At 41.0% G+C, this 26827-nt stretch overlaps 1 protein-coding gene and 1 pseudogene across 1 annotated transcript in view; one reads left to right on the top strand and one right to left on the bottom strand.

Moving 5' to 3' along the window:
* Window positions 1–26827, top strand: part of Psd3 (pleckstrin and Sec7 domain containing 3) — a 500607-nt gene that overhangs the window by 128065 nt on the left and 345715 nt on the right. The window contains exon 3 of the mRNA XM_005373608.2: window positions 26545–26653. Within this exon, the coding sequence (XP_005373665.1) occupies window positions 26545–26653 (109 nt within the window). The remainder of the gene's footprint in view (window positions 1–26544; window positions 26654–26827) is intronic.
* Window positions 16792–17276, bottom strand: LOC102020519 (annotated as a pseudogene).

Genomic DNA, 26827 nt, shown 5'->3' with positions numbered 1-26827 from the left:
GTACCAGGAACCGAACTCACAACCTTGCGCTTGCCAGGCAGGTGCTTTGCCGCTGAGCTAAATCCCCAGCCCCTACTGTCATATATTCTTAACTTAACCAAAAATGTTTACATGTTTTACTTTTGGAAAAAATTTAAAGGCAGTCTCTGATATTAGATGACCTTTCTTCATTTTACATATAAATTTTTTGGATAATGAATGTTAGTGCCATAGATTTTACATAGTCTTTGCAGGACAGCTAGCTGCCAGTTATGCCCTGTGGGCTGACAGGGAGGAGTGCTTTGGAGTAGACGTAGCACACACACTATAGGCCACGATTTGGGAATAATTGCCCGAGATGATATTTCTCATTTATCATGGTATTTAGCTAAGAACAAATAAAATACTTATATAGCAATTTTAAAGGCCTCTACTCTAGGAATGTTTATATGTACACATACCTTCTGTATGTATGTATGTATGTATGTATGTATGTATTACTTTTGAGACAAGGTCTCACTTTGTAGTCCAGGCTGGCCTCGAATTAGCGGCGGTCCTCCTGCCTCAGTCTCCCAATTGCTGGGCTTATAGGTGTCTGCCACCAAGCCCAGCTGTATGTATTTTTAACGGCTTTTTTTCCTTGTATTTGTTCTCCTTTGTCTTTAAGTAGCTTGAATTGTAATTGTCTCTGTTCTGTACTGCTATCCTGTTGTGCCAAATAACCATATAGAGTCCTGAGTATTGAGTTGACTGCTTAAAACGATGGCGTTGTTTCTACCATTGCTTCATTAGCAATGCTTACGCTTAGGGCATTTTTCCTTCAGAGTTAGCAAAAATCTCTCTTTCGGTGATATTTCACGCACTTTTCACTTGAGTTATAAAGTGACTAACTGCCAACTTCTGTTTCACCTCTGATCTTTGAGAGAATGTTTTTATACTTAAAATTTTATTTTATGTTTTGCCCTAAGATTTTTTCCTTGTCCTTAGAAGCCTGACTTTCAGCTCCTTAAATCACCTTCATTATTCTTTTCAGCTGGGTTTAGAAGTCTCCCAGGGCTCTAACTGGGATCTGTCGGTTATGTAAAGAGACTGGAAAGGATCCCACAGCCCCCCAGGTTTCAGGGCTGGGCAGAACCCAGGGCTGCTGTGCGCTAGACGAGTGCTCTGAGCTCTATCCCCAGCTCCCAACTGAGCTCTATCCCCAGCTACAAACTCTAGTTTTTAACAGCCTATTACATGAACCCTAAGCAGCAGTTACTTCTAAAATTTTTTTCTAGCCAAGCGTGGTGGCACACGCCTGTAATCCTAGCACTCAGGAGGCTGAGGTAAGAGGATCGTTGTGAGTTCGAGACCAGCCTGGGCTACAAAAGTGAGCTCAAGGCTAGCCTGAACTGCATAGTGAGACCCTGTCTCAAAAAGACAAAAAAAAATTTTTTTTTGTATTATTTTTCTTGTGTCTTTGAGACAGCATCTAGCTATGTTGTCCTGATTGGCTTGGAGCTCACTGTTTAGCTCAGGCTGGTCTTGAGCATGCGATCTTCTTGCCTCAGCCTCAGTAGTGCTGGGATTATAGGCATGTGCCACCATGCATGTTGAAGCCGATGTTTAATGTTGGCTAGTGACCTGGGCTTCCCCTTAGCTTATTTATATATTTCCTAATCTGTTTTCATGATTTGATTTCATTCATTTGTTCTTTGTTGGACAGCTTTCTACTCTGATGATTTCTGCTTTGATATATAATTCTGACATTCAAAGAACTGTTCTCCAAATCACATCTAAATAGTTTTCTCTCCTGCTACTTCTTTTTTATCTTGTTTCTGCTGCTTTCTTATTTCTTGTATTCTAATCATATGCTATTGTTAGTCTTCAGAAAACACTTCTTTGATCATGTTTTCCCTTAATGAGAATTCCTTCTTACCTATCAAGCACCACTCTACATTCTGACATTGATAGTTTTTCAAAGCGAAAAGATAGTTGAATATCATCTTTGTTCAGAGCATGCATTTAAGCAATGAGCATTCAAAGAAAGTCCTTGGGATCAGAGTTATTGTCTGTTTTATTTTGATGGAGAGGCTGCTTATCAGTGCAGAATACCTAACTGTAAATGTTGAATCAGAAGAATAGCACAAGCGTGGTTGCGTGAATTGCCCAGAGAGATGTGAAGGAAACGTCTGCCTCAGAACCCAGAGGGAGCTGACAGTCCAAGAACAACTTGAGTAAATCCAGCTTGGCGAGTAACTGAGTTTATTTCACTTACGGAGTGTTGGATGACCTGTGAGCGGCAGCACCACTAATGTTGCCAACCCCCTTGTGCTAGGTACTGGTTTTATAGAGCACTAATTAGAACAGTAAAAGCAGGATCAAAAGCAGGAAGGATCCTTGGGAAAAGCTGTGTACGCTGTTCCCATCCCATTCTTATCAGGAAACTGCTGGCTCGCAGCAAGCACTATCTGGTGGTTGCCCTTGTCTTGCTGCAGTCGGGCTCACAGACGGCCTCAGCACCTAGCGGGGGCCCACTGCAAGATGGGGTTGCTTTGACTACAGCTGCAAGCGACTCCCACTATAGGCATTAAGTTCTATGGGAATTCCCAGGAATGGGCAATGTGACAAATGTTGTTAGGGATGGGATGGTTTGGGGGCTGGCGTGGGACTTGTACTATGCCTTGAAAAGAAATGTTTACTTGAAAAGAAGTCAGGGCGTATACACTTCCCTGGCCTTCTCTTTCCGGATGCGAGGACTGCAGTGGGGCAAGGAGTGACTTACCAGACAGTGAATTTGGAAGTAGGAGCTGAGATTCTTAGCTCTGTGTCCGCTGGGCCTCTGTGATCTGTGGAACAGCTTTCTCTGCCCTGTGTTAAAAGACTTGGCCCTGCTGCGGTGGCTTGGGGTTGTCTAGCGGTGCCAGTGACTGGCTGGGGAGGTCTGAGTAATTCATGTCCTGGATCCACAGCCAGTTTTACTAGTCTGTTTTTACCTGTTGCAAAGGTCATGTCTAGACCTTATTTGTGACTGTGGAGGGGAGGGTGGAAATCCAAAGTTGGCAGAAGCATAAGGTGTTGAATCCAGAGTGAATAAGTACCATCATTTAGGGTAATGGAAAAATGAGAGATAACACTTGTAAGAGAAGACTGGGGCCAAATTACATAGAGCTAGAGTGCAGCCTATTTTGTAGGTTGAGGGACCCATTCAAGATTTTTAAATGCCTTAGATGTGTGGAGTGTTTTTTAGTACTATGAATCTGATAGTGCTGATTTCTATTTTTACACCTTTTTCTTCCCTTTTAAAAGCCTTATTTCGACTTTCTCAGTTGGAATTCATAGAGCTTCTAGTTTTGGAAGTCTGGTAGTGTGCATAAAATACCTTGAAATCAGAAGCTAGAGATTTGACTTTCTTTTTTTTTTGAGACTGGATCTTGCTATGTAGTTCAGATTGGCCTTCAACTTGCTATGTAGTCCAGGCTGGCATTAAACTCATGGAGATTCTCCTGCCTCAGCCTCCTGAATGCTGGGATTACAGAAGTGCACCACCATAGCTGGCAACATGAGAGATTTTAAGGGTGTTATCTTTGAAAACTAGATGAAGAGCTACCACTAAACACCTTCATGTTCTGCTTTTGTATAGGACATAAAGGAAGAAAATTTTCCCATTAAGTCTGACATTTACTCTGGAATTTTTTTAAAGAATACTTTACTGCCAGGCATGGTGCTACACTCCTGTAATCCCAGCACTTGAGAAGCTGAGACAGGAGGATCGCTGTGAATTCGAGGTCAGCCTGGGCTACAAAGTGAGCTCAAGGCCGCCCTGAACTGCATAGTGAGACCCTGTCTCAAAAAGACCAAAAAAAAAAAACTTACTCATCAAATTATGGAAGTTCTTTCTCTACCTAGTTTGCTAAGGCTTCTTTATAGAACAGTAAATCGATGTTGAATCTATAACATTTTCTGTATATATTCTGATAATCATCAGGTTTTTTCTTTCCCTCTGTCAGTGTGGTAAATCTTATTATTGAGTCTTAAAATGACAACATTTTTGCCTTTTTGGGATATAGTCAACTTGGTCGTAGTCGATTGTGATTTTATATTTTATATTATTGGATTGACTTCATTAATATCTTGTTTAAAGTTTTTGTATTCTGTATTGTGAGGTTTGGCCTGTAATTTTCCTTTATAGGAAAGCGGATAATGTTTTCTGTAATTCCTCAAGTGCTCAGAAAGAACCCATCCCCTGAGAAACAAACACTAAATAAGTAAATAAATAAATTTTAAAAAGTAAATAAGAAATAGTAATGCAGGTGTATGATAAATAAATAATTGCTAAGAGCTATAAAATGAGAATCTTTCTCTAACCTCACAAATTAGTTTGCTGAAAGCAACCTCTGTTATCAGAGACATAATTATAGTTACAGATATAGAATAAATTGCATACACACATTATAATACATAATAATACATTTTGGAAGTCATTCTAGGAGAATGCATTAAGTCTTCTTCATTCGTTTCTGGATATTTGTGTTGTATTTCATTTTCCACAATATGTTAACCAGACCCTTACTGACAGACAGGTAAATTGTTCTCTATGTTTTCTTGAAATGAACATCATTGTGTCTGTGTGTGGGTTATCTGTGAAATAAATAAAAGCATAGGTACATTTTGATAGAAATAGCCAAAATATTTTCCAAATGGTTCACAGCTTTTTGTGCCCCAACGGTGTACGGATGGACCGTGGCAGATGTCAGTGTCCTGGCCAACACTTAGTTCAGCACAGGGCCCTGGCATTCTTGGTCATGTTGCCGATGTCACACTCCACCCCATGTACAAGGCCATTCATCATCAACTTGGTGACCTCAGAAATTGGGCAAGCGGTGATTGCCTGCTACATAGATGTGCAAGAGCTTTAGGAATTGCGGTGTTCTAGCTGCGTGCAGTGACAGGATGGTGGCAGAATGCCAGATATCAAGAGTTTAGCTGGCCTGTTTTACTCCTGTCTTTTTTTTTTTAATCAGTGTCCCACCCTTTCTAGGTCATAGTGGAACAGCTGAAAGAGTTCTGGCAAATACTGTCAGCATTCCAGCAGTCAGGATGGCCACGGGAAACCGAGATCCATGGATTGATACCCAAATAACACTTGGGCATTTGCCTATGCTGCTTTACCATTGACCACATTGCCCTGAAAAGAATTTGTTTCTCACACTTTGTATAATCACACCTCTTTTCTCTAGGGTTGTTTATGGCATGCTTAGGTATGTTGAGGTGGTGTGTGCTGGAGAGTTGGCAGTCAGTGGTTACTGAATTTGCAGTAGTTAGTTTTTCATTTGGGGGGGAGGGAGGGTGGGAAAGGGATGTAACCTTTGGTTACCCCTAGGTCATTTTATTTTATTTTATTTTTTTGGTTTTTCTCTGGTACCGGGAACCGAACTCACGACCTTGCGCTTGCCAGGCAGGCGCTTTTGCCGCTGAGCTAAACCCCCAGCCCCTACCCCTAGGTCATTTTAATGAAAAGCTCCTGTTCAATCAAATAGTTATAAAGGAGCACCTAAGAGCTTTGGGCTCTGGCTTCAGCTGCTTGGGCCTGAGAAGACTGTGGGTAGGGAGACAGGGAAAGCAAAATTCTTCTTCTTTTTTGTACCGGGAATCAAACTCAGGACCTTCTGCTTGCCAGGCAGGGGCTTATGCCACTGAGCTATATCCCCGGCCCCAAAATTCTTAATCTATTTGTTTCTAATTTTTTAGTTGACTCTTCTATTATTAATAATATTTAAGGTAGAGAGGGACATATATAAAGCAAAATAGCTTGAACTTTGTATACACTATTAACTCAGACAGAGAAAATATTAAAGTGACAATCAAAATAAAATAAATGATCCTTTAAGAAAGACTTGGTTGGTAAAGTGGTGTAAGGATTTTTCTTAAGTGATTAGGTCTCCCATGCTAAGAAACTTCTAATATATTCCTTTTCTTCAACTGACTAATACTTCAAGTGCACATTCTTTAGCTCCACACTTGACCCTCTTTAAAGATGCCCACTTCTGCCGTACAACATCTGCTTCCTCTCTGTTTGAAATATGAGCAATGGACCGGCAGCATCAGCATCACTGGTATCTCATGCAAATGCTGATTGCCAGGCTGTACCTCAGACTTGCTGAGTCAGCCCCGGAATTTCAGCAAGATTCCCAAGATTCTTATGCTTGCTGTTTGAGAAGTGCTGTTCTCCTTCATTCTCTTCAGCCTCCCTTTCTATGCTACAGTCTGCTAAACTGGTCCAGCTGTCACTTTCCAAACTTGTTCTGTACAAGTTTTGCACTTAGTCTCATACTTTCCCATAGCCCTCCTTTCTTCAAACGGTATTGTTCCCCAGAAGTGCCCTTCTTTCTTAGCATCTTCCTGTGTCATTCAACTGACCCCGCTTATTAAGTGTCTTGAGTGTACTAATAACTGCGATTTAGCCAGAGATTCAAATGATTTAAGACATAGTTCCCACCCACCACTTGGTGCTGGCTCTCTAGAGGATAGTTCAGCAGTGTGTGTCAGGAATTTCACATTTGTACCTCCTTTAATCACAGCATTCCACTGCTAGGAATGCATTATACACTGTAAAGATGCATAAAAATATTGGGCATTGCAACGTTATTTATAGTAGTAAAAATTAATAAATTATGTTACAGTCATATGGTACTGCATGTCAGGAACAAAAATCACATTACTAAAATATGCGCAGTTCTTGTATTCTAAGGGTTTAGGGCTGAATAATTAAGTGAGATATGTAAAATAAATAATATAGAAAAACAAATGTAATAATGATGTCGATAGTAGTAACTAACGTCTGTCGGACACCTGCAATGTTCTAGGCTCTGTTCCACATACTTCACATGTTTCCTTCCTTTATCCTTACAGAACCCCAGGAAGTCAGGCTATTATTACTTCTAGGTGAGGAAATTGAAGCCCAGAAAGTCCAAGTAGCTTGTGATAATGAGTGGTGAGAGTAACGGTGAGTGGCAAAGCCAGGATGTGCTGGGCCATTCAAGGTAGAGCGGAACACAAAGCATGGGGTTGGTGCTTACAGTCAGTATGGGCTTCACAGAAAGTGCTCTTGGAAATCAGTAGTTTTCTGCGTGGCTGTGACTGAGAAGGGATATTCTAGGTCAAGGAAGAAGCATGTATAATAGCATCAGAGGTAAGAGATACCAAAGAATATGTGAGGATTTGAAAAAGATGGATAGAGAGGCAGGTATAAGAATTTATAAATGAGTTGGGGTCAGAAGTGATAGCATGTTGTGTTGTTGATTTGAGGGAGCAACTGGAATGTTTTGCAGTACAAATGATCTATTCTAGAAATGCTCAGGCATGGGACAACCTGGAAGAAAAAGAGACTGACTAAAAAGTTATCTCAGAGGTTAGATGGCAAATGATGGGGTTGTGACCTATGGCAAAAGCACTGGGGATGGAGGGGAAGGGTGTCGTAACCACCATGACAATGTGCTGCATCTTGAACTGTGCTGGTGCACAGGACGCTGATGGCCCAAAGAGGCTTCTGATACTGTTCCTGGGTTAAGGGACCATGTTGGAGAAATACAGCAGCAGCAGAACTGATATGACTTAGATGATCAGTGGGAAGTGGACATGAGAAAGAAGCAGGGTTTAGGATGACTTCCAGCCTGAGGCTTACATCACTGTGAATGTTAGTGTAACTTAGTAGGGTAACAGAAATGAGGTGTGGTAAAAATACTGTTAATGTTTCAGTTAAACAATTACTACAGTAAAAGACACACTGTCATTTACCCCCTCAAAACACCCCCCAACTCACTCTGAACACACTTATCCCATCTTCCTTGGCGCTTTCTGAAACAGTTCTAGAAGTTCCTTTTTGTGAGCATATTTAGTTGTGCTGTCATCACTGCCTGGATGCCCTGGATTGATTCAAAACATTTACCTCCTTTCACGGTTGTGACTTTTAGGAAAAAGTCAGAAGTTGCATGGTGCCAGATCTGGTGAATAAGGTGGATGAGGACACACTGCAATATTTTTATTTGGTGGAAATGGCCAAAAATGTTTTATCAGTGAGGGATGATCAAAAACTGTGGTATCTTTTGAGCACCCCCATGCAGCAGTCTTTACTTATCCATAGTTTTGCTTTCTACAGTTTCTGTTACCCATGATCAGCCCCAGTCTGACCATATGAGAAGCGGAAATTCTAGTAATAAAGTATAAGTTCTAACTTGCGCACTGATCTGAGTAACCTGCCAAAATCTCATGCCATTGCTCTCCATGCCGCTTGGGGTGGGAATAAGATTACTTAAAATGGCTTGTATGCTTGGACATTTAGTGGTGTATGTAAAAAGATGCCCAGTGGTTTGGGCTTCAAGATTGTTTACTCAGCAGTTCACCGGTGTGGTCCAGGAGTATCGGTGGAAGTGATGAGTGCATGGTACGATGTGGTTCAGCGCTAGCTTTTATTTTTACTGGGAAACTCTGTGTTCAGATGGGCCTGCATTCCAAGACAGAGATCGAGTGAGCCCATTTTCAGCCTGATTGCTCCTGGAGCAGAGCCACAGTTGTCTCACAGCAGCCGCAGTATCTGAGCAGCAACAAAACCGTACTGAAAGCCACCAGCATTTGAAGGTTATTTGTTAACTGCCGCAGCTAAAGCTAGTGAAAGTGGATTGCTACACTGTGTCCCCTACTCGATTCCATTGTTGTGCGTGTGTTCTTTGAGGACCTGTGTTAGTTATGTCACCTGTCTAACTGTATTGGTTAAGGTTCTCTACACGAACAGAATCCATAGGGAAATATATATAAAAATCATGCAAGGGCATTTATTCCATCGGCTTACAGGGTCAGAGGCAAGAGGGTCCACAGCGTCTCTGCATGCTGGACAGCTGGAGGATTCAAAAAAGGTGTTCAGTCAAGAAAGGTGGCAGCTGGAGAAGAAGAGGATCAAAAATGCAGGGCCAGGCCTAGACTGAAGCCCAGGAAGCTCCCTGCGGAGCCCCTGGTACGGGGGGATTGAAGGCTGAGCAAAGTGGAGTCTGATGCGACCGACGATGACAGTAGCAAAAACACGCGTCTGCTTAAGCACGATGCAGCTTTTCAAGTGCTGTCTGACTTCTTTATTTCCGCCTCATTCCACTCAGGCTACCAACATACTGGACAGTGCCACCCACTATCAGTTTTAGTATACGTGCTGCTGAAGCGAGCACTGCCACCCACAATCAAATTGCATCTTCCCCCGTCAGCTTGTTGGCCTGTGTGCCCGCATCTCTGGAAACACTCCAGCAGTGCGCTTTGCTAACCTGCAAGCCGTTTATTAGTCCGGTAGTGTTGACATATCATGATTAATGGCCACATCAGCCTTGGCTGTTTGTCATTGACAGAGTTGACACAATTCATAGAATTTGGGGAAGTGTGGAATGATTAATTCTCTTGTATTAGAGCAGCATTTTCTTAGTGTGATCGTTGAACCAGAATCATTATGGAACTTGACAGAATATAGATTGTTGAAACCACGGCAAGCCTGCTAAAACAAGGTAATTGGGATGAGAGTCTGAACAGTTGTCCAATGTGCTTAGGTTTGAGAACCATTGGTTGTAAAACCAGCTACATATTTCACACATATCTTATCAGGATATTATGTACTTTATTTACCTCCCTCTCAGTTGATAACAGACACTTTCTCTTGCAGTTCTTCCCAGACCAGAGAACCCTTTAGTGATGTGATAGGATGCCTGAACAGATGGATGGATGGATGGATGGATGGATGGATGGACGGACACACCGCCTCGTTACTTCTGAGCTAGGGGCAAAGGATTGTTAATTTACTTTTGAGAAATTTTGCCTCAAGGACATTCATTCATATGAATGAATTTACAAGTAAAACAAATAGTGCCTCAACTGACATATTTTCTCCATATTGCTATTCTTTTGAGTTTTTTTCTGGGAAAGTTTAACTTTTAGTTATATATGTAATTAATATATGGGTATATTCTCATAAAATCTAAAATAGTACTGATAAAGTCAAAATTTCCGGGGCTGGGGATTTAGCTCAGCAGCACAGCACCTGCCTGGCAAGCGTGAGGTCGTGAGTTTGATTCCTGGTACCAGAAAAAAAGCAAAAAAAAAAAACAAAACAAAAAACTTAAAAAAAAAAAAAAAGTCAAAATTTCCTTTGATCCTCTCCCCATATATTGGTCCCTTCCTTTTTAAGTTTTGGAATTTTACCCTTCTATATTTTTTCTACATATGTGTGCCACTAATATTTGTGGCTAATACTCGTTAAATATATACTGATACAGCTAGTGTCTGTTCTGATTAGTGCAGCATCCACTAGAATTGCCCAGAGACCTGTCTCATTGGTAATATTTTGAGTGTCAACCTTGTGGTTTGTACCTTTACTAAATATGCACGTGTGTGTGTGTCTTAGGTGCCATACTGTACATACTTTTTTCAATATTTTCAAAATTTTTCAATATTTATTTTCAATAAATTTTGTCATATATTCATGTCAAATGTGTACATTTACTTTATTTTTCAAAAGTTGCTTCATGGTATTCCTTCTTGTAGTATTTTTGGCCATTTCTATGTTGATGGACATTTAGTTAGTTTTTATTGTTATTATAAGCAGTGTTGCCATATATGTATATATACTACCTTGAATATCTGTTATTTATTTATTTGTTGGGGCAGGATCTCATTATGTAGTGAGGCTGGCATTGAACTTGTGTTCCTTCTCACAAGTTCTGGGATTATAAGCATGTTATATCACATCTGGCTTAAATAGTAATGGAAGAATTATATCTATCTATGTATCTCTCTATATACAGTTCTTTCTGTCTATCTATTTGTCTGCCTGTCTGTCTGTCTATCTATCTTTGAGGTTAGGGAGAGTGGGAGAGGGAGATAGAAAAGGAGAGGGAATGAAAATGCTGGGCCATAGGTTTTGAGTTTTAATTTTTGGATACTACCAAATTCATCATCAAAGAGACTATTAATTTATACTCCAGTAGTTCCTTCATAGCATTTCCAGATTTTTTTGTCATCATATTTTGAGGACTGACAATGATCAAAAGTAGTAACTTTTATTTTAACTTGTTTTCACTAATTAGGAACAAGGCTGCACATCATTTATGTGTATTAGCCCTTTGTCTTTTTTTTTTTTTGGTTTTTCTCCGGTACCGGGAACCGAACTCACGACCTTGCGCTTGCCAGGCAGGCGCTTTGCCGCTGAGCTAAATCCCTAGCCCCTTGTATTAGCCCTTTGTATTTCCATTTCATAAATCATCTGTTCTGATCTTCTGCCTTATTTTCTGTTGGACTTATTCTTTTTTATTGATCTGTTATAATTTTTTAATATCCAAAATACTGAAATACATTGCAGATATTTATTCAAGATCTAAATTTGTCTTTTACCTTTGCTTATATTGTCATTTATTATTTGCCTTTACCGTCAGACTTGTGGTTGTCGTTTGTGATTTGTTTTTAGTGTCTGCTTGCTATTAGCCTTTCTTCCTGGTAATTATTTAGTTATGTAGTTAGGAAATAACGAAATTGCTTAAAATTGTCCATACGTAAGAGCCCTGAATATCTCTCTTCAATAAAGTGAAATGTATTTAATTGCATGGAATTTTAAACATGTCTGTATGGCCACTCTGAAATGTGTGGTTTGTGTGTTCAGAATATGTGTTGGCTGCGTTATTGTGCTGTAAATAACGGAACTGTTACATTAATAATAACACGCCTCCTTGTATTTTAATTAATTTACTGTTGTCAGAAGGTGATTTGTTTTTATCTCCCCAAAGCAAAATTAGAGCTCTTCAATCAGACTCACAGCAGTAGTCTTTGTTCATAAACTGACATAAACTGTCAACCTCATTTAACCAGATTGCATTGCCATGGATATCAGTAACATGTAGAGACAATTTTGTGTTTCATACGTGAATTCTAAAAGTTTATTTGTAATTTAATTATTAGGAATTCTGCTTTTATTTTTTCCACAGAAACTGATGGGTTTCTAGGTTTCCCGCAAGCCTAAACAAACATGCTTAAAATACTACAGTGGCGCTCGTAATACCTCTTCATAGTGCTTGGTAAAACACTGAATATTCTGTGATCTCAACCTAGAAAAGAGTTTTATCCTGTTATTTTCGTGCTCCAGTTGTAGCCAAATGTAGGAAGAGCAGCTCTGGAGATTTTCAGCAGCCCTGGAGATCAGAGACTGGGGAGTGGGCTATAAATTTCTTTGAAACTATGAAAATGGTGGAACACTTTTTCCCCAGTATTCTGTATTTAAGAACAAAAGTAATTTGCATTCATTCATTCTTTATAGCTGGGGCATCGTCTGTTGAAAGTGCATTGCTTGTGAGCATGACTTTTCTTCTGAAGCAGGGGACATTTCCCCAGAATTGCTGTTGTTCTACTTGCTTTGCTAAAAGCACCATGAGAACTAATAACATTGTTCTCATAACTGCACTAATTTAAAGCCATTGATGATGCAACTAAAACCTTCACATTAGTTGCAAAGTGCCTAGGTAAGCACCAGGTAATCTGTTGTAGGTCATCCTTGGGCCAGCAGAAACACAGCTGAAGAGCATTCCAGTCCGGTGTTGTCTTTCCGAAGTGTGAGTCACAATTACTTGTGCATGATTTCCAGGATCATTCGTTTTTGTGAGCGAGACTGCTGAACTCTGTCAGGGTACCAGGGGGGTAGTTGGCCAAAGGGGATCTAAAAGTTCTGAAAGAATTATTTACCATTTTTTTAAAAAAATTACTTTTCATTGTGGATTGATGAATTATAGTTGTGTATATTTATAGAGTACAGAGTGATGTTATAAAGAAGTCAGGGCACTGGGGATTTAGCTCAGCGGCACAGCACCTGCCTGGCAAGAGCAAGGTTGTAAGTTCGATTTCCGGTACTGGAAAAAAACCAAACAAACAAAAAAGAGAAAGTCAGGTATGCAAGGACAGCTAGTATGTGTTCTTACTGGTGTGTGGAATGGAAAATGATCAGACTCAGGAGCAGAGAGCAGGATGCTGGATCCAGGGGGAACTTGAGATGACGTGCAGACAACCAAGTCTCAGGAGGAATGAGGTGTTTTTCTTTCTTTCTTCTTTGAGAACTATTACATAGCATGGTACATTTATAAATCACTAAGAATAAATTCCAAGTGTTTTTACCACCAAAATGATGGATACTCAAGCTTATAAATATATTAAATGGAAAACTATAGAAGTACTTCAAAAAAAAAAACTTAAGAAATACATTTAACATGCTTCAGAAAGTATTTGTTTGTTTATTTATCTATTTATTTATTTAGGTTTTTTGAGACAGGGTCTCACTATGTAGTTTAGGCTGGCCCTGAACTCACTGTGTGGCCCGGGCAGGCTGCATGGCGATCCTCCTGCCTCACCCTCCCAAGTGCAGGGATTACAGATGTGCACCACCACACATGGCTTAAAAAATTATTTTAAGCACATTGGTTTGCTTCTGAGAAGTTTATTCATTGTGGTTTATTTATTTATTTATTTTTTTTGGTTTTTCTCTGGTACCGGGAACCGAACTCACGACCTTGCGCTTGCCAGGCAGGCTCTTTGCCGCTGAGCTAAATCCCCAGCCCCTCATTGTGGTTTATAATGAAAAATTTATCTTTGACTATTCATTACAAGTGAATAATTTGTGTCTTTGTGAAAACTAAAAATGTATAGTTGGAGGGAACTTATCTGTATTGTAGGTAGTGGGAGTAACTGTATCCTGACAGTGCTTTAGATAATGAAGATCTTTGCAATCAAAACCTTGATCACTTTGTCAGTCTGTTTGGTGTCTTTTTGCCTGTTGAGCTCCTGTCAGGACTTATCTGAAGACGGGATGCTAAGAATTTATTAGTGGGAATCAGGACATTCTGAAGTAAGGACTTCTGATAAATCACTAGCAGGGGTAACCACAGGGGCACCTACATAATATGACTCACTCTCTATCATTTTAAATTAAAATGTGATGAGAAATTCATCAAGATCATGGATAATTAGCACTATTTGTGTGAGAACAGACTTGGAAATTTTTTTTTTTAAGACCATGTCTCATGGAGCTCAGGCTGGCCTTGAACTTTTGATACCCCTGCCTCAGCATTCACAGTAGTGGAATTATAGCCATGGGTAACCATATCTGGTGTGCTCTCTCTCTCTCTCCCCTTCAGTAGCAAATATAAAAATATACGGGAAGTTTTGTTACTTGTGCATATTATTTATGCTATGTATTTTGTATTTTGCCCAAGACAGTTCCTCTTCACTCAGTGCACCCAGGCAAGCCAAAAGCTTGGGTACTCGTAGCAGACTTTATGGATGGGCGTTTTATCGATCCTTATCATCTCAGCTCATGCACATTTCTTCATAATAGCATCTGTTAACAGCCTGGAGGAAATGCTTGGTATCATTTGATCAAGATTTATGTCTTGTGGAAAGAACTAAATGCTTTCCAGGGGTAACCTGATTCTTCTGACTTTCTTTATGCTACCAAACTGGTGATCATTCGGTGTTTTTTTAAGAGAGGGATGGATTTGGAGGTATTTTGCTTTTGTAAAATTAAGATGGGGCATATGGTTATGGTGGTCCCATTTTTTCATCCACTATTTTAGCTTAGCTTACAACATAGATTTTATGAGTTCCAGAATGTTTACATTTGTCTGAAAGATACTGTTTTTTCCATGCGTGCAGATGGGGCAAATGACTAATAGCTGTAAGGAGAAAATAATACTACCTTAATTTAATTACTTGCATAACTTCTTGGAAGAGAAGATTGTGACTGTGTTCCTATATTAAACAAGAAATCTTTAGCGTGTCTTATTTTGTTAAGGTCCACTCTTAGGTCTTACATATTTCACTAAAATACATACCCACTGCCCAGAGGTGACTTTTAAGTTAAAAGAAATATATTTAGAGCAAGCTAAATCTCAGGATTTCTGTCTTAAATTCACATTTTGCACCTGTTTTATGCCATGATCTTTTGCAAAGCAGTTTTAGGTGAATATAGTTGATGCTTAGTTTTTATGTATGTAATTTATTTGTGGAATTTCTGTCACAGCATCAAGGTTTATATGCATTCAGCAAAGACCTTTATGTATCCGTCTGTTTATGAGTAGAAGTCTCACTCTGCCCAGGCTGGCCCTGAACTCCAGGGCTTAAGCGTCCCTGGAACTAATGGCACATGAGCCCCACCATCTGGCAGCAGTAGTGTTTATGAGTCTGTAATCTCTGCTTCCTTTGCTACTTGTTGTGATTGTTCTCAGGGCCTGGCCCGTCTTATTTTTCAAAAGAATACATAGAGGAACACTTACGAACGTCATGTATTCACAGTTCGGTTGATTTCCTCGTGGACATCCTGGTTGTGCTGGGCTGGCTTGTAGAGTTCTCTGGTTTCTCAACTTTTGCTCATGTGATTGTGCTTAGAAAGCAGATGCTTTCAAAGGTGTTCCTGTGTTTGCTCTTAGTTTGAAAATGGGAGTCTTTATATTATCTGCTTTGTTTATATATTTTAAACATTATCAGAAGCACATGGGCCCGGAGGTCAGAGAAGGTCAACAAGGTCTCTAACAGGTAGAGGAAAAAAAAAGAAAACAAGAAAGGGGACTTCGTGAGTCTCTGGGTCCACATATTTGCTGTCTCACCCATCTGTCGTTACTCATTGGGAAATGGTGGCAGAGGTGGAGGAGGATATATTGTGAAGTAATATTTGTTAAGTTTCTTTAAATTTTTCCTTTGAAGCTCTCCGACTCTTTAGTTAGTTGGTATCTTACTGAAGGTGTGGGGAAACGTTGTTCCTTGGTGTTACCTTTGCTTTCTGGGAAGCTTGATTGTAAATGAATGTTAAGCATCTTAGCTTCCTCGCTCACAACTTTCTGCACCGCACTGTAAAAAGAGAAAGCAGCTGCGGCCGTTTGCACACAGCCACACTGACTTGTGAATTCATAGCCTTGCCCAGAGCAGGCAGTGGTCCTGGGGGGTGGGTACTGTATAATCTCATCCGGTCAGAAGACAACTAAAATAGGTCCAAGATGAGATAATAGAAGGACAGTTCCTTTGTGTGCGTTAAGGCCTCCATTCACACATTCGCTATTGAGGTTCCATGTGCGTTGGTGGCAGTCAGCCTGGTGAAACTGTGGCTCTGCTGTGAAGCCCCCGTCACCTCCCATTAGGCTGCCTGCCTGACTCCAGGCTTAGGGAGCAGCACAATGCCCATTTGCCCTTGCCCCAGGGAGCTGCTTTCAGGAAATGCACAGAGTGGGAAGATGAGAATGGAGCTCCAGGGGCTTGTAAAAAAGCCATGAATTCAGCTCTGTCTCCTGGACTCACAGGATTAAAAGCAGGCTGGCAGCAGGGCTGGATAACGTGTAGGTGAGGGCGGGGTCTTGCCTTTTGCCACTGTATTATCCTCAGCCTTATGGTCCATTTCCTGCTTTGCCCTTTGGCTTGGGTGCTGTTTCTAACCTTTAAAATTAAAGATTTGGCCTTTCAGATATCTCATTTATATCCTGAATGTTTTTGGCTCTCTCTACTCAGGAGAGTTGGTCTGTCCTAATTTTACTTAATTTTGTTACTAAACTTTGGAATGTCTGTCCAATTAGCCTGCCAATGGAGAAGGGGCTGGCTGGAGGAAGTACACGGTGCTGCCCAAGCACCACCATTTTAATTTTTACTTGCTTATATGCAAGCATATGTCAAATATATATATATATTTTTTTTCTTTTTTAGAAGAAGAATAGATTTATAGCATCCCGGAGTCCCTTTCCCATCCAAGCATTCAGGTCTGGGTTCCTCGGTCAGTTAGCAAGTTCATTCTGGAGGCCAGTGGAGCTGACAGCTTGCAAGCATGCGAATGTGCCGGTGATATACAGATTGTGCACGTAGCACAATCATTGATCACAAGTTGGTATCCATCTCCCATGCCCTCGGCCTTTGCCGTCTTCTTGGCCACAAGAAGGAGGTGTCCTAGAAGCTGCTGGTCTTCTTCCTCAGGCTGGTTAGTGTGAGGAATGGACTTCTTAGGAATAACCAGGAAATGCACAGGGGCCTGTGAAGCCACATCACGGGACACGAGACACTGCTGGTCCTCATACAGAATGACAGCTGGGAGGCTTCTGTCCAGGATCTGGGAGAAGATAGTTGGGGCTGCTTTTCCAGGAGCTGCATGCTGGGTCTTGGCCACTTCATTCCCCTCAGTCATTCCTGCAGCTCCTCAGACCTGTGCCCCTCGCACCCCGTGGCGGCCATGGCTCTGAGTGTCACAAACTGGGGGCCAGCACCACTGCTGCAGCCATTTCTCAAATATATTTTTAAAGGGAAAAGTACAAAGCTAGGATTTGAATCTCCCCCTTTATTGCCCGGAAAACTGAAAGAATAGATAACTTTGCTTTTAGGCAGTAGATGTTTCTTAACTATAATGGGATATCTTAATTATAGTGGCGGAACAAAGTATATATAGATGAGCTACACTAACAAGAAACAGTATTGGTGGAATAGCAAAGTACATGTTAGTCTTGTGATTATTTCATTAATGACTCATTGCTACTTGAAATGTATATTCATGCAAATATATGTGTGTGAACTTACGGGTGTTATTAGACAGATGCAGAAATAAATGTTTACGCTATATACAAAGGATTTACAAAGTAGACTTTCAGCCGCCGCCTGCAGAGTCAGTTGTGGAGAATGCACAAGGGCATTGTACACTTGTGACCTAAAGGATCCAGTCAAAATGCAGAGTCCTAGGTGAGTTGATGTCAGGAAGCCGAAGTGTCTGTACTCGAAGCCAGGAGACAGACATCCAAGGGTATGGCAAAGACTTGAGCTCCTCTGAAGAAGCGGAGGCGGGACTTTCTTCTTTTTCTCCTTTGTATTCCATCCAGGCCACAAGCATATTGGTTGGTGCTACCCACACCCAGAGTGCATCTTCCCTCTTTAGTAAGCTCATCACCTAGACACGCCAATCTACGAGGCATTTCTAATTCAAGTTGACACCACAGTTAACTATCACATGTTGTTACGCAAGTGTGCGTTTGTATGCACATTTCTGTGTGTCTGTATTAGTTTCCTGTGACTGCTCTATCAAAGGACCACAAATGGGATGTCCTACAACAACAGAAATTTATTCTTTTATAGTTCTGGAGGCCAAAAGTCTAAGAGAAGTCTCAGGATCTCAAGTCAAGGTGCTAGCAGGATAGCGATACTTCCTGAGACTAGAGAGTAATCTCTTTCTTTGCCATTTCCAGCTGCTTCCTTTGCTCAGGTCCCTTCCTCCATCTTCGAAGCCTAGGGAGGAACATCTTTTTTCTAAGTCAGCCTTTCTAACATCTGTCACATGACTTTCTTTTGTGTCTAAGCTCCCTGTGCTTCCTCCGGACATTTGTAATTAATTACATTTAGGATACACTCAGATAATCCAGGAGATTTAGTCTTCCTACATCAAGACATTTAACTGAACCAAGGCTTCAGACTCTGCGCTATATCAAACGATACTCACAGGTACAGGGTTTAGGATATAGACATTCTGGTGGAGCAGGTCTGCCCCAGTGGCTGGGGGATAGAGATTTTAAAACTCCCTAGCTGTGTCCCCTGAGGGGCTTGTAAGATGGCTGTACCCCAAAGGCAGTGAGCACACCTACGCTCAGGTCTTCCGTCTCAGTTCTGTTTTTCACTAAAAAAAGCCAGGTTTCTGTTTGTTTTAAAAGAAATGGCTCATTCTAGGACATATAAAAAGTATAAGAGAAGGTGTGATTGGAATCTCCCAGCTTTTGATTCTCCTCCTGCTATGCAAAAGTGTTATCAGGTAGCTCCTTCTAAAAGTAGCTCGCCAAATAAACATTCCTGGGCTCTGGGTTGCCCACCTTCCTCTTCTGGTGTTGGATTCCAGGTTTATCTGATCTCAGAGAACTAAAGGAAAAGAGCAAAAGGCAGTGGCCAAGTTTATTTGCAAAAGTGGAAGTGAAGAGTGAGAGAGAAGCTGGCTCTGCAGAGTGAACTTGGGCTGAGCAAAAGAGGAAAAAGCAAGATAAAAGAATACCCTGGAAAAAGCGGGATGAGTTACTGTGAGGAAAGCCACGATAGCAGGTTTCCCTAGTGGCTGTGTCCAAATCTTGAGGAAACCCCATGAGGACACCCCAGGAGGACTTGTACATATATGGGTCCTGAAAGGTGGTGCTGGAATCCCATGCCACAGGCTGAGGTTGGGTCTAGGCTAAAACAATTGAAAATCTGCTGGAGTTCTCTTGAGAAGTCCAAGTGCAAGGCTTTGGAACTATATTGTGCCTGCATTCTGGATCTTGTAATTAGCAGGTCACGGCTACTTCCCCAGCCAACTTTTCCACACCCTAATCTCCTGTGTCAAAGGTTGCAATAGTTTCTTGTACCGGCTATTAAAGAAGTGCTCAGAGAATAATGGGAAACTGTCAGAAAGATAGATGCTTCCTTTGGCCAACACTGGACAATGTGAGCATTGAAATAAATAATAAAAGTAGTGCATTATAACCCACTGAATAGAGTTACAAATTCAGCCAACCCTAACTTACAAAAATAAATTGACAAACTGAAAGCTTGATGAGGAACAGGATATTTACATAGTTGCTAAATGTTTCCACGGCATCATGATTCAATATAAAGAGAAAAGGTTCGAGTTGACAGTGGAGAAGATTGGCTGATCAAAGCAAATACGATCAACAATAGAACAAATTGAGGTAATGTGCGTCTTGATAGAATACAAAGAGAAGAGCAGTGTGACCTGTGTGACATTTCTTTTAAGATGCATGATCTGAACCTAATAATGAGGAAACTTAAAGATAAGCCTAAATTGAAGAACATTCTACAAAATATCTGGCATATAATTTTCAAAACACATCATACGTAGGAACGTGGAAAGATGTGATATAATGCAGTGGAAGGCTCAAAGTAGCCCGTTGGAAATTTTATGCTTCACTTCCAGTAGGTCTGTTTTGGTCATTTGTTGGTGGACTCCTGACTTATTTAGTTCCTGGGCTGATTACTTTCCTCAGCGAAAACGCTTCTGATTTCCTACCTTCTGGGTGTAGATAAAGTGCCTGTGTTCCCTTAGGTGGGGCGGGGTTGGGGGTGTGAATCTTAGCATTTTAATATTTGCATACAAATCTCACCATCCACTATGGAATCTTATCTTCAGCTGTGTTTGGTGCTTTCTGTCCTCCCCACTTCCTCCAGCTGCTTTCTGAAAAATCTCTCCAGTGGCTACAAACTCTGTTCTTGTGATGGCACATACCTGTCACCCCAGCACTCCAGGAGGCTGAAGCAGGAGAACCTCAACCTGGGCAACTCAGCGACTGAGCAAGACACTGTCTCAAGGGAAAAAATAAAAAAGAGCTGGGGATGTAGCTCCTTGTGAATGTCTGATCTCTGTGACCACAACTCTTAATCTTTACACATTTGTTAATCAGTTTTACCTGGAGGGACTGTTTCTAGCAACACCGAGGATACTGGACTTGTCGAGCAACATTATGTCAGTGTTCAGACAACACTTGGTAGTCTTTAGAACTGGATGGACAGTGGAACCCCTATGACCTAATGAAAGACTTCCTGAACCCTGCTCCTATTAACATCAAGTATACAGGTCCCTATTTCCTCTAGGGCAGCTCGTTCCTCTCTTGGTTTTCTTTTTCTTTTGTTTTTCTTCTGGTACCAGGAGTCGAACTCATGACCTTGTGCTTGCCAGGCAGGCGCTTTTGCTGATGCTTCTGTCTTGGAACTTACCCAGCACTTTGTTACAGTGATTGATAAACCCGCCTTTTCTACATTCCTTGACTATTGGTAAATTCTTTTAGTACTACAGCCCTGGCCTTTCATACAGTGTGCCTGGCTGGGCAGTAACCTCTGTTTTGAAGCAGTCTTACCCCTTTGAAGTAGCTTCAGTATCAAGCTACCCCCTTTTCTGTTGCTTCATGAGTTTACCAGGTGCCCCCATTTCCTTGGCCTTTGGGTATTCTGTGTGCGGACCAAATTCACTGGTTGCTTTCTTCAGGTTGTCATTAACCCACTTACTTAAAAAAAACTTTCCTTCTCTTGTGGGCTTTTTCATCAATAAGGAAACCTCTTCACTGCGCCTCTAGTGGTTTTGGAGGGGAGCAAATGTAGCTGTGTCTATTCATTTTGCTATTTTACCCAGAGATAAACAAGTGGCTTTTCAAAAAAATTTTTCCCATTGGAACCTTCCTCCTCCAATTCACCTGATATAGAGCCTGAATATATAAAACAGAAATGGGCTAAAAAGTTAGTAGGAGGTTAAGGGAACAAGAATCCATTCTGGTTGACTAGAATTGAATGACTCATCCCCGCCTTTTGCAGCTTCACACCTTTTCAAACCTACACCCCCTTGTGGCTGGTTCCGGGACACACCCTCTCGCTGAGGTCCCTTTTCCGGGAAAGGAAACAGCAGGGACTTAGATTACCATCATCCCAGACAACTTCCCCTTTGCATTCAGTTATTTCAGACTTCCCTAATGCATCAGTTTGCCAGGTTGTTATAGTGAAGTAGACTGAGTGGTTTAAGCAGCACAATTAATTTCCTTACAGTTTTGGAGATCAGGAGCCTGCAGTCAAGGTGTGAGAGGTACTGATTTCTCCTGAGACCTCCCTCCTGGCTTGCAGATGGCCACCTTGTCTTCTGTCTTCATGTGTCCTAATCTCTTTTGACGATGACATCAATCCTATTGGATTAGAGCTTACTCTGGTGACTTATTTTAACTTAATTAACTTAACAGCTTGTCTGAAAATACAGTCATGTGTGAGGCCTAGGGAGCTGGGACTTGAATGTGTGCACTGCCAGGGGCCACACTGCAGCTTGTCATACTGAGCCACTGCCTTTGGTAGTGTTGGCACCAAGTTTCTTATCAGGTTTGCTCTTGAGTGGATCCCAGCACTGCCCGGTTTCCATGGGCCTGCTTCAGCTGGGGGAGGGCAGTGGATGGGATTAAACAGGATGAGCGTGGAGAGCGAGTGTGAGAACTGTTACTTATAAGCGAGTGGTGAAATACTATTTTTTACAGCCTTCAATTTAGCTTTTAATCTCTTCTGGCCCAGAGCGCTTTATAATACTCAACTGACTGATTTGGAGACTCAGATCCTCTGAACAGCGTGTTGAAAAGGAAATAATTAGGAAATGGAGGAGGGCGCGGCCTGCCTGCCTTAAGTCCTTCTTCTCAGAGCCTCTCCCTCCCCTTTGCTCTCCTGGCCCCAGCATTCCCTTCCAAAAGCACCTGAAAGAGACTTCTAAAATTTGCGTGTAGCTTTCTGCTTCGTCTTCTTGATTTTTTTGTAGCTGGGCAATGAAAAGAATCACTTTTCACTAGTAGTAGTTTTCTACTTTTATGTATAAAAATAGCTAATTATAATCAGTAACATCTTGGGAGCTGGAATATAAGTGAGATTCCTGGTAAGGTTGAAAACCCAACTGAAGGATAAGTTTGCAGTTTTATTTGTTCCATCTATTTTATGGTGAACAAGGTATGGGTTGGAGATTGTGTATTGTAATTTTATCATAAGGAAAAGCTTTGCCTGATTGCTCCTTAATGAATTATCTATGAAGCTGGCTTAGTGTATGAAGAATCACTGTGTTTCAGCAATAGAAGGGATCGTAGATATAAATTGAAATATAGGTTGAGTATCCCATATCCAAAATACTTGGAACCAGAAGTGTTTTAGATTTTTTTGAATCTTAAAATATTTGCATATACACAGAGAGATAATTTAGGGGTGGGTCTCAAATCTAAACACGAAAGTCATTTTTTGAGGGGCACAGGATCTTGCTATGTAGTCCAGGCTATCCTTTAACTCACTAAGTAGCCCAGGCTGGTCTTGAATTCATGGCAGTCCTCCTGAAGTGCTGGGATTATAGGTGTGTGCCACCATGCCTAGCTACATTTATGTTTCATGTACGCCTTGTACACATAACCTCAAGTTAATTTTATACAATTCTTTTAGTGTGCCTGTGTTTTGACTCTCAAATTAGATTGGATGTGGACTCCCTGGGATGTCATGTCAACACCGAAAAGGTTCTGGATTTCTGATTTCAGAAGAGGATGCTTACCGTGCAATACTTTTCTCAACAGGGGATTTCAGTCCAAAGACTAAGTGTTTATGTGAGATTGCATGAGTAGTTTCAGAGCTAGGATTTAAGTACAGATAAACTGACCTGCATCTTAAGTCCAGATCAGTCCATTCACTGATGTTACTTTTCTGGTTTGCTTTTCCTACCCTCCCCCTCCTTCCTTCTTTGCTTCCTGCTGGAGATTTAACTAGAGCCTCTCACATGCTAAGCGTTCAGTCCACTGCTGAGCTAGACTTCCACCTCCAGTCCATGCTTCTTAATAAAGTTTATGTCCCTAAAATCAGTGTAATAAAACAAAAAGTATATTTTATTCAATTAAAAACACAGAATGAAAAAGTAGTGCAGAATTATGTGGGCATATATTAAGCTGACTGTTTCAAATATGAATTTTCAAAGACCTATAAAAGTTATTATGGAGGTAGATAAGGTTTTGTAGGCCTTGGCATGGGAAGAAGAAGATCAGTGGTATTTACAGCTTTAAGTATAGCAAGTATAGGCAGAATGAATTTTATTTCGTTCAGCAAGGTGGGAGAACATGAAGGCTTTGACTTGGGCCTGCATGTTGGGACACAGTTTCCCTGACAGTTGTTAACATTAAGAGTGGAACCCATAAGTGTATTTTACTCCTATGTAGAGCAGCTCATCAAAGAATGCTGCTCTGTTCTGCGGGTCTGCTTTGGATCTTCTTCACTCTCCAGCTTTAGCATTTCTAATTCTTGCTACTTGGTACCCAGAATGTGTTCTGTAGATGAGCTCCTCTAGTAGAACTTTTCAGGAACGTGGCATCTCTGGCTGCACCTCAGTTGATATTTTAAGAAGTTTCCCAGTGATTGTTATGTGTAATAAAGTGTGAAAAACACTGAACTAGGGCTGTGTTTTTACAAAACATGGTTTCTAATGTGGCAACATCAGCACGCCCTGGAACACTGTTAGAAGGTGTACATTCTCAGGCCCCATGCAGAACCACCCAAAACTGACACTCTGGGCTGGACCGCAGAGTATTTGTTTAGGAAGTACAGTGGCTGGTGCTAAATCATGCTCAAGACTGAGAGCCACTCGAAGGCAATGTGGTTCAAGCAGATTGATGGTGATTTATGGGAGAAATACACTTTCAATTATAGCACACATGCATACAATTTAGAAGTTTATCTTCTGTGCTGTCTGCTCTGGCATTTTCAGGTTTATTCTGTTAAGTGTATATGTGGACTGTATAAACTTATTTATATTTCACGATCATCCACTAAACTGATTATCTGAGTCACTACTGGGACATAGGCTGCAGTTAGGGAACTGCACTTAATGTAAATTCTCTTAATCTGTTTGTTCTGTGCCATGGCCCTTTATGACAGTTTGGTAAAGTCCTGGCTCTAGTTTCAGGGACACATTCAAGCCAGATTCCTGGGCATCATCCCAGTGTCATGGGTTTTAGATGTAGACTGCATGATTTGAATTGGGAATCCATAGTTCATTGGATGTGTAACCTTCTACACTTTACCTGCTCTTTGCTTCCATTCTCCACCCATGAGATGGTAGGATTGTTCTCAGCATGAAGTGATGTATTCTGTGTATTGCGTGGGAACAGTGTCTTGAATGGGGTAAGTGGTCAGTGAATGTTACCCATTACAGTTATCCGTGATTTCTCCCTATCCCTCATTCTTTAAATCCAATTGGTTAGAAAATTACGTATATTCTCCCTACAGAATATATTTTTAATTCATCCACTTTTGCCTGTTTCCATGCCATCAACCTATGAGCCATACTCTTTCTTTGGACTCTTACCTCCTTTCTCTCGCCTCAGTTCATTTTCTGTGTAACAACCAAGTGATCTTTTGAGAGTGCAAATAAGTAATCTTCAAAAATGTAAATGTATCACTTTACTGCTTAAAATTCTTCCCTGTCCTTGATTTATACACCCGTGTGTGTGGTGCCTGCCTACTATCTGAGTGGTACTGTTGTCCTGTCCATCTCTGAACTTGCCCATTCACCTGCTCTTCTGCGGCACCCTGCCTGTGGCTCAGTGTTGAGTAGCCGTCCTACTGCCCTTATGGCTCTGCGTGTGGCCTCCCTGTCCCAGTAGGAGACTGCTCTCTCCTTTCCCAGTCTCTCATTCTTGTTGCTGTGTGTGTTAATTCATCACAGAGCCTTCTCTCACCATCTCACCTAAATCAAGGTACTACCTTGGGAGCCCCTTGGCTGAGTTCTTCTTTTACCAGCCTGAAGCTCCTCAAACCCATCAAAAATTAATATTTCCTCTCTGTTGGGAAATGGTATTTAATCTGTGATTATTAAGCGCATAATGCTATGTAAGAGTATACACGTTTTTCAGAAAGATAAACTGTGCACCTTACGAACATTAGGCAGATGTAGAGCTATTTTAAGAAACTGCTATCTCAAAATTGTGCAAGCTAGCTTTTTGATAATGGTACTGAAGAACAAGGGGGCGGAGGAGCCCTCCTGTGGAACCTACCTGCAGTCGGGGGATGGGGTTGTGATTGGGCCTTCTCACTGTTGTCAGTCTTTTCTACTCCAAGGACTGCAACAGAAATCATCAGATTTTCCTCTTTGAAGAAACAAATTATTTGGTTGTTCATTGAACCCTTCTTGGCCCTCTCTGCAAAAGGGTTGTTAGTTAGGTGTGAGAGAAGATTTTTCCTAATCAGGGGTGGAAAGCGTGTGGGTAATGTCTGGGTCCTAGTTATGTCGGACTCCACAGTAAGAGGCAGAAGAATGACTTTCTGACTGTTCTAGGACATATCTCTGTGCTTTAAAGTTGCTTCCTTGTTACTTGTTTTTAAGGAGTCTATAGGAGGGCAACATTCTTGATTTTTGGTTGTGTCCTAGAGTAGCTGGGAAGGAGGTCTTGGGAATTTAGAATCAAGATATGTTTTTCTTTCAAATAAGGGACTGTTATAAATTATAAAGGACACTGGTCCAGATGCTCAAATTTAGGACAGTCAGGATAAATGGGGTGCTCGGCAGTTCTCTTTGCACCCATTTGGCTGAACGGTGTTTTTGCTTAAGTAAAAATGTGATCTTTTGGGAGGAAAGATTACATTGTAGCTGGTATTCTTTAACAGAATCTGTACAGAAATATTTTTTGTTATGGACTGGATTGTGATTATCACACGGAAAAGCTATAATTAAAAATAAAATTGTTTTCTAGTTGATGGAAATTTAAAAAATCTACCATAAACCTGTACCACAGTCAAGACAAGCCTTTTGTTTTTCTTACTCTCCTAAAGATGTTCATATTCATGTCTTGTTTTTACCGCTGTAATCATGCAGTAATAATTTTGTATTCCGATTTTTCATGTCATATTTTTTATAATGCATTTTGAGTGGTTATATAGCAGTCTATTAAGAATTTATAATTGTTAGTCATTCCCTCGTTGCATAGTTTGCTTTATGATGTATTTTTTTATAATGTATTTTTAACGATGTCTTTTGTTCTGGTTTTGCAGGCAGAGACGTTTGTTTGGGTGAACAGTGCATCAGCACATTCCCAGAGTGTTGCCAAGGCCAAATATGAATTTTTATTTGGCAGATCTGAGGACAAAACTCCAGATCCTAGTAAGTATTTTCCCGCTCTTTCCCTCAGTTAAAAGATATTCAGCATTACTGACTCCTGAGTATTTTTTCTTCAGTTGCATGACTTTCTTCCTACCTCTGTGAAACCTGTTTGCACTGATTGTTCATGGAAGCAATTTTCCCTTGATGTAGGATTTAGAAATACTGGATGTATTT

This window comes from Chinchilla lanigera, unplaced genomic scaffold, assembly GCF_000276665.1.
Source record: "Chinchilla lanigera isolate Chin_1 unplaced genomic scaffold, ChiLan1.0 scaffold00002, whole genome shotgun sequence".
Lineage (NCBI taxonomy): Eukaryota > Metazoa > Chordata > Mammalia > Rodentia > Chinchillidae > Chinchilla > Chinchilla lanigera.
This window is presented reverse-complemented; position numbering and strand designations above follow the sequence as displayed.